The sequence below is a fragment of the Atta cephalotes genome, assembly GCF_000143395.1.
Source record: "Atta cephalotes unplaced genomic scaffold scaffold00010, whole genome shotgun sequence".
Classification (NCBI taxonomy): Eukaryota; Metazoa; Arthropoda; class Insecta; order Hymenoptera; family Formicidae; genus Atta; species Atta cephalotes.
In genome coordinates this window covers 4,643,250-4,652,517 of record NW_012130074.1, presented here as the reverse complement: position 1 = coordinate 4,652,517, position 9,268 = coordinate 4,643,250, and the positions used below count along the sequence as shown (strand labels likewise).

General features: G+C 28.3%; 1 protein-coding gene across 1 annotated transcript; it reads left to right on the top strand.

The window, feature by feature from the left end:
* The first annotated feature begins 2,496 nt into the window (after positions 1-2,496).
* On the top strand, positions 2,497-7,664 carry LOC105627777 (facilitated trehalose transporter Tret1-like). Its single transcript, XM_012209057.1, has 3 exons — positions 2,497-2,566; positions 2,786-3,166; positions 6,715-7,664. The coding sequence occupies exons 1-3, from the start codon at positions 2,497-2,499 to the stop codon at positions 7,662-7,664; spliced, it is 1,401 nt and encodes a 466-aa protein (XP_012064447.1).
* The last annotated feature ends 1,604 nt before the right edge of the window (positions 7,665-9,268 follow it).

Genomic DNA, 9,268 nt, shown 5'->3' with positions numbered 1-9,268 from the left:
ATATTTATGTAAGTAACGAATTCTACAAATGCAAAAATTCTTATAATCTTTTTTTGCAAATTGCATAATTTAAATAATAATAAGTGAATTGTAATATTAATAAAATGAATTGTAATATTACATCGTTTTACATATTTGCAATTTTAAATTTCTTTTATTTTTCTTTTTCTTATTTTTCTTATAATATGATTTTAAATATAAAATCGAAGTGCAGTGTAAACTGGTATCTATCTGTGAGACAGATCATAAGCTAACTTAAGCTTTATGTAGTGTTGTATTATAGTGTTAAATATCAAATTATAGTCCTCAGAGTTGGAGGCAATCTTGTATTTACTGAAAATCCACCAGAAAAAAAACTGCGTTACATATTTGCAGAGCATGAAATTAAAATTTATATGCACGTATTGTATAATTACACATATATTTTATATATATATGAGTAAATATTACGTGCAGATATATGAAGTACCTACATAGATCATACCTAACAAGCAAACTGTCATCATTTGACATCAAAATAACCTTAAAGACATTATTTTATCCTCAAAATGCAATTTATTCAGAAATTTTATGTTAAAAATAAAAGACTTGTATCTAGGTACTGAAAATAGAATACCTTATACAATACTGTGCATATACATACTTTATGCTCTGCAAACGTGTAACGCAATTTTTATTTCTGGTGGATTTTTCGCAAATACAGGATTGCCTCCAGCTCTCTGAGGACTATAATTTGACACTACAACGCAACACTATATAAAGATTAAGTTAGCTTATAGTCTGTCTCACAAATAGGTACCAGGTTGCACTTCGATTTTAAAACTATAATATAAGATTTAAAACTATAATATAAGAAAAATGAGAAAAAGAAAAATAAAACAAATTTAAAACTGTAATATGTAAAATTAAAAAAAATTCGTTTAAATTCGTTTTTATCTGGATATGTTAAATTTAGAATCTGAATGATTGTATTTAGAAAATATATTAGTAATAATCAACAAGCAGTTGCAGGATAACAACAATTACGAAACAATTTTCCAGAAGATTGCGAAAATATAACTTTGATGCGGAAATCGTGAACAGGCTTTAGGAAGATTGTATAAAAGTAGGATGAAAGTCTTCCTAGTTGCGTAAACGTTACCAAATTACAGAGGCTACGCAAGAGCTACGCATTTGGATGAAGCAATACTAACAATAAAACACAATTCGATCAACAGAATCTTGTCGAGATCAGCAAAAGGAAACTCTATATAACATCTGCCACAAATAACGCAGAAAAAGTAATTAATATTGTCCATTGGAGACGTCTCTTTCGGTCTCAATCATTAACTGTCGCTATTAACTTATGTTAAGACGCAAACAGAGTACATATACAAAATAGAAAAGTCGCGAGCGCATCTCATTATAATAAGTGTCCAAGTATGTGAGTTTTATTGAAGACTTTATGCAAACAATCAATTATTTCATCATTTTCTCACGGAATCTCGACACGTGCTCACTACACATGATTTTATGTAAAAACAAGCCACAAATATATACACAAGTATACATCGATCTCACACCTGAATATCGACTTAGAGATACAAATTACAAAATAGATGTATGGGTACATCGTGCGAATTACTGATCTGGGCGCATTGAATATTAAAAATGTGCATTTTTAATATCCACAATTTTCATAACTCAACATCAAATGTGCCTGTATTAAAATCAGTACGATTATCTACGCATCTGATTTGTATTGTATGTCAATTTAAGTCAATAATTAGGTAATTGATAATTTTTTCATCGAGTAAAAAACTGATTCAATTACTCTGATTCACCCTGTATGAATTATAAATTTTTATTTCTTTAATCATCTAAATTAAAGAAGCAAAAACTTATAATTAAAACTTATAAATAAAATTTATAATCATTTGCAGTTTGTTTCTATCACATGTTTATATCAATAATAAAATGTATTTAGTTTCTAAGAAATAAGGGGAAGTCTCTTTAAGAGTCAATATATCAGCGACTTTCCTCTAACAATATATGTATGTATATATGACATGTAATAAGTTAAAGAAAACTAGCCTAAAAATTAATAAAAAATTAATTAATTTTATTAATAACCATTTAATCTAATTAGAAATATATTGTATATGTACACATTAATGTACACATTAAAGTAACATAATTAATTAATTGTAATTAGTAATATATTTATTATATTCTTGTATTTTGATAAATTTTTATTCTATTATAAATTTAAGTAATAAATATATGTAAATAATTTGAATAATGAATGACAAAAATGATAAGAAGATTACTAGTTCTATAGTTCTACGGATGAAATCATACTTAACGAATAACGGATCATTAAAAAATATTTGCATTATTCATCGATCATTATTTATTATTTCCAAGGAACGACATTTACGATTCGTCGCTTTTCCTGTAGAGAGAAGCGTGGATCCCGCAAAGGCTCAGTCACAAGCAGTCTACAGAAAGAGTACGATGGATCATGAGGAAGATAAAAAGAAAATTAAAAAAGTACAATGGCCTCAATGGATTGCTGGTATCGGAGGTATGTATTCTGTACAATATCAAAAATATATTAATCAAAATATTTTAATTTAGTTTTTAAAATATATTGATATTTATAGATGAGAAAAAATATTTACTTGACTTTATGTACGATGTATAAAGAAAATAATTCACATTAAATATATAAATATAAGTAATATTAAAAATCTTTATTTTAGACTACATGTAAATATAAGTAACGACTGATAATTTTTTTCAGTCAATCTTCTGCAATTACAAATGGGACTGATATCGTTATGGAGCTCACCATATATCGCATATCTGACTTCACCCGAATCTCACATCCCCATGACAATGAACGAGGCTTCCTGGGTAGTTTCTCTATTGAATCTAGGCAGGCTAATTGGCGCCATTTCTGGTTCTGTTGCCGTTAACTATCTCGGTGCTAAAACATCGGTCTTCATAACGAGTTTGCCAATAACTCTCTGTTGGCTCTTTATAATTGTGGCTAATCGAGTGGAATGGTTGTATGTAGCCAGGTTACTAGCTGGCATCAGTCTAGGAAAGACGTACAGCTGCTTCTCACTTTACTTAGGCGAAATTGCGGATCCTTCCATTCGCGGAGCTCTAGTTGCATTAGGTATGCTACGTGTTCGTGTGTAAATCTTCGTGGATAAATGCAGTGCATTTTAAAAGTATGAAAGTGCTTGATATTTTGAAATGATAACCGGCCAACGATTCCACTTATTTTGGATGATTACATCATAAAAAAATGCGTCCAGATTATCTCGAGCTGAATCTCGAGCCGAACTTCAAATCGAGCTTGAGCCAAATCTTGAATCGAACCTAAAGACAACTTTTGACAAAAAAAATTTCGTAAGTATCGCAAACATTTCAATAAATTATATTATGGTTTTAATTGTATATTTTATGCAATTAAATACTGAGTTGGAAAGTAAATCATTACTTGCAACGAAGTTACAGTTAGGGTTACTTTTTTTTAAATAATTATAACTTTACTTCGTTCCTCTTTTACATCTATAACTGTAACTTAACTTAGTTACATTTTTTGAAACTAATTGATTAATTTAATAGCTATATACTTTTATAATTATGTTACATTAAACTTATTTATCAACCCATGAGTGAAAAATACCATATTTGATCAAGATTCTGTTGTGCAAGGTTCTTCATGCTTAACAATGTTTCTTGCGAATTTATACAATTTCCAATTCAAGCAAACTATGCGCCAATTATTTGTCAGCCTTGAAACACAATCCGATGGAAACACTCCAGCTTCGATTTAGGACTGTGTTTCAAGACCGACAAATAATCAGCATACAATTTGCTTGAACTGGAAATTGTATAAATACACAAGAAATGTTATTAGGCACGAAGAACTGTCTTGACCGAATACGACATTTTTCAGTTATGTATGTTCAATCTCATTGATCGATTTTCACTTAATATTGTTTATTTATCAATATATAAGATTAAAATAAAAAGTGAACAATCGATGATTATTTCTTCTGATTGAAATATATCTTTATCCTTGATAATAGTAATAATCATCACAGTCTTTAAATATTAATATTAACAAAGTAACAATATTAAACTAAATTCGAGATAACAAATTAATAATAAATAAATAAAAAACATGCAACTGGGAAATAGGCGTTGTCGACGTGCGCAGTTTGTTTTTTAAAAAAAGTTTATATCAAAAAAAAGTTTATATCAAAAATGGAAGTACATGTTTCGATTAATTTTTTAGTCTTCTTCAGCAAAGAATAAACGATTATTACAGTAGATTGCTAGCCATTAATTATAGACCGAAGAAAAATAATTACAGTACATTGTTGTTCGATCGAAATCATTGTGAAGCAATGACTATTCTCCCATTATAGAGTGAGACTCTCTAGTTGAAAGACTGGATGGTAGCGATTGTTTGTTTTTTATTTGTTTAAATTAAACTAGGATCTTTTTAATATGTAAATGTCTTAATATTGATCCCATAATTTTGTTTCCAAGTATATATATTAATTTATTGTAAATAATATAGACCGCGTAATTAAACGTTTAATAAATAAAATAATTTAGTAATATTAAAAATGTATACAATTTTTTAAAATGTATACATTCTTATGTTTCAAATAACAATGCAAATAGGAAAAATTAACAGAGAAGTAGTTGGAAAGTAAACTTGTTGACTTTTTAAATAACGTAATTGTAATGTGTTACTTTTCATCTCATAACAAAAACTAGTTAGTTTTACAAAGTAACTTTCCTAATCCTGATTAAATATACATGTGATGCTCACGATGTTTGGCTCGAAGTTCGCTTCTAGATTCGGTTTGAGACTCGGCTTGAAGTTTAGCTCAATAATCTGAACGTATTTTAAAGCAAAATATTCCTTCCAAAGTTTGATAGATATTGAGATACTAGATTGTGTTCACGATAATATGAAAATATATTAAAAAGACTTTATTATCATAGAAAAAAATCTCTAATATCACATATTCGATATAAAAGCGATCAAATTTCACTGTTTTAAACATTTATTTTATATCACAGCAAAATCTGTTATTAAAAAATTTTAAAAATTTTGTTCATAAAAATATAAACATACTTCTAAAGCTAATTTAATTTATTGCTAAAACGAAAAATAAATCGTAAAATATTTCTAGTAAATTTTTTGCTGAATATAGTAATTAACCTTAATGTAATACAGGGTGAATCACAGTAGTTGAATCAGTTTTTTACCCTATGAAAAAATAATCGATTTCACATCTAATTATTAACTTAATGATACAGATCGGATGCGTGGATAACATCATGAACTGCTGGTTTAAGTATACACAAAAATAGGCACATTTAATGTTGAGTTATGAAAATTGTTACAATATAAAAATGTGTCTTTTTCTCGGTGCGCCCAGATCAACAATTCGCATCTGATCTGTATCGCTAAGTCAATATAATTAGATGTGAAGTCAATAATTTTCTCCTAGGACAAGAAACTCATTCTACTCTGATACACTCTGTATATTGTGTCAAAATAAATCTTTCATTTCTCCATGTATAGTCATAAAACTAACTATACTGGACAATGCGCTTATATCGATGATTTCTTTAAATTGTTATTAAAAAATGTATTTTATATGTACATATTACAGTATCAACATTAATATTTATATTTGTACAATACCAATTATGAAATTAATATTATCACACTAGTTTGAAGAATAATTTGAAGAAAACATAAAATGGCAAATCTGAACAATTAATTGATATGTATAATAATCAATAAATATTCAATTTTTAATTTGCATAATAATACTTTTGTATAATAGTACTTTTGATTTATAAAATTGATGAGATATAACACAAAAGAGAAAGCAAAAAATTCTAAATAGTTAAAGAGCATAGAATCGCATTAATAACAAATAATGATATATAACAATTAGAATGAATATTTAGAAAGATCAGCACTGGATTTTCTCATATGCATAACTTTATTAATAAGATTGATAGAAAAGATATACGTTAAACGTAAAGATGCATATAAATTAAAAGGCGTACACGTTTCGTGTTCTTTTCAGTACAGTGTAAATTGGAAACATAAAAATTGTCCATTAGCTTTCTTCTATGAGGCCAAATTGCAAATAAAAAGTTATTATGTGAGTTAAAAGATGTAAGATTTATGAATAAGTAAGGTATAAATTCAAATGAATAAAGATTTAAGAGAAAAAAATAGATTATCATAAACAATAAATCAAATGTCTGATTCAGAGTGATCATCAACAGAGTTCAAAAAAGATTGTCACAATCACTTGACAATCTTTTTATTTGCAACTCAGAAATCTGTTTTGTTTTAATAAACAATTATTATCCGTTTTTAATTTATATCACATTGAAGAAGACTCGAAATGTGAGTCGAAACATTTGCATTTTCTTTTAATTTAATTTATATACCTCTTTATATCTAACGTATTGTATATGCCTCTTCTATCAATCTTGTTAATCTGGAGACATTGATAGTGTCTCGGCGCTAAGGTACGCACAGCGACACTTAAAATTGTACATTATATACGAAAATCCAGTATCGATTGTCATGAGCATTATATCTTATATTGTTTAAATTAATATAAGCATTTATATAAGGATTAATAAAAATTAATGTCTTTGTTGCAGCTGTAAGCGGATTATCAATAGGCAATCTAATAATGAGTATCATGGGTGCGTATTTAAGAATGGACGTGAGCGCTACCATATGCTTGATTCTTTGCATCATACTAATAATAATTTTCATTTGGTTGCCGGAATCGCCACATCATTTCGTCAAGATTAAACAGGATTCTAAAGCGCGAACCTCGATTCTCTGGTATCACCGTGATTGCGATGTGGAATTGGAACTGCAAACACTGAAGCTCTTTCTCGAAAAGAATAGGAGTTTACCATTTGCGGAAATTATAAAGGAATTTAAAATTCCATATATATGGAAAGCACAAATACTTGTATCGCTACTCTTCATGTATCTTCAAATATGCGGCCTAAATAATGTGTTATTTTACATGGAAACCATTCTGAGACATACCAAAGTGACAGTCATAAAACCGTCAATGATTGTAATTATCGTTACTGCTACCGGGATCGCTGGCTCTATGCTTTCTATGCTCTTAATCGATAGGTTCGGCAGGCGAATCTTAACGATCATCTCTATCTTAGCTGTCACGATCTCGCTAATCTGTCTAGGTATACAATATCAACTTCTCGATGCAGGTTATAATCCCGCTACTCTTCAGGCTCTGCCGGTTTGCTCAGTGTTGCTCTTCCAGATAGCTATATACATAGGCCTCGTCTCGATACCTAACACGGTACTGGGTGAGATTTTTCCGCCACATATTAAGTGCGTAGCTGGCTGTTTTGCCAGCATCATCTGTGCGATATCCTCCTTTATCTCCACATCGACATATCAACCTTTAATTAATTTAATCACAGAAAAATACTTATTCTACGTGTATGCTTTGTTACTGGTAACTGCTGTACCGTATATCTATTTCTGCATGCCCGAGACTAAAGGCAAGTCGTTGCAGGAAATTCAAGAAGAACTGGACGGAAGAACTAAACAGTCAGTTAGTTGAGTCAATTTGAATACATTTACCGAACTATCTGAATGATCAGTCTATAGAAAACTCGCAATGGAATTTGTTTTCTTGCATTTACTACAAAAAGTTTTTCATGATTGATGATATTGATATCGAATAATGTTGATATCGACATAATAATTTAACAAATTGTAATTTAATCAATGTAATATTTTTATTTCAACGTTCTCAACAAATCTACATTATTTAATTATTTAGTAACAAAATCAGCTGAGTTAATAAAAAAACATTTTAAAAAATAGATATATAAAAATATCTGCTCACATCTACTCATTATATTATTTTTGCACATGCATTTAAACTGTAAGAATAATTTAATTTTTTATCTTATTTGTAATATGTGATTGTTTAAAATCATTTAATTAAATTTAACCATTATAATTTTAAATCACTATAAATGTTTGTAAAAAATATAACAATTAAAAAACGATATATTAATAAAATTGTAAACGTATAAGATGACTAATACTTATCTAATTTTTCTTGTAAGCAGAATAATAATTAATAGAGACGTGTTTTTTCCGACAGCATAATTATTTAACATCAATTACTACTTCGTAAAGTGTTTGAAAATATAAGTAGCTGATGCGAGATAAGAAACGCATTTAATTTTCGCATTAACAATTCCAAATATCCGACACGATGCATTGAATTGTCTATGTTGCACAAAAACAACTAGGATTTCAAATACGAAGTAGATTCTCGGAAGATACGGAAAGTATTTTAGAGAAAATCTCTCTCTTATATTGCGCGTTATATGTAACGTAATATATCGTAATGTGAAAATACTTCCTACAAGCTGTTCGCAAATGAATATCTAATCAAGATATTAATTCAAAAGTCAAGTATAAGTGGTAATCGCGCAAAATCTTGTCAAAAATATTGTAATTATTTTTCTCTCCTGACGGACATAACGTCGATGAAACTCGGCCAGATTCATATTTTACAAGATACTTCACTTGGATGGTCACCAGCCAACAACGTAATGGGGCCATGATCTAAAGCTGTAAATTCAAAAGTATCTTATCACAGATTATTTTGTCAATGACACTTTATATTTATATTACGAGGAAAATAAAACCGGATTACGCAGCTCGTTAATCTAAAAATAACTACACAATAAAAAAGACAAAAAAACTTACGTTAAATTGCGTAGAGAATGAATTACCTATATGTGCGTATAATATTTAAAAAATAACATGATTATAATAAATATCTCAAAATACAAAAAGACAAAATAGACACTCGAAAATAATCTATCGTCAGAAAGAAAAACAATTAAAAGTTGACATAATAAATAAAATATTCATTATAAGCATATATGAATTCCTATTTTTGGCGTTCATTTATAGTGAATTCGATTGAATGCGCTCAGTGTGTATTGATGCACATTAAAGTCATCGTACACAAAGTGACATAAAAATATGTGTTTAATATGTGTATGTATATATATATATATATATATATATATATATATATATATATATATATATATATATAGTACTACTACTATATTATTATTAGTTAGTTAACTTAATAATTAATATATATATATATATCTTCTTTACTTTATAGTAGTA

What these genes read in the sequence shown, in the direction of transcription:
- LOC105627777 (XM_012209057.1), top strand. Translation starts at nt 2,497, where the DNA reads ATGGATCATGAGGAAGATAAAAAGAAAATTAAAAAAGTACAATGGCCT. An exon ending in ATGGATTGCTGGTATCGGAG is followed by an intron (nt 2,567 to 2,785) that starts GTATGTATTCTG and finishes AATTTTTTTCAG; the next exon opens with TCAATCTTCTGCAATTACAA. An exon ending in CGGAGCTCTAGTTGCATTAG is followed by an intron (nt 3,167 to 6,714) that starts GTATGCTACGTG and finishes TCTTTGTTGCAG; the next exon opens with CTGTAAGCGGATTATCAATA.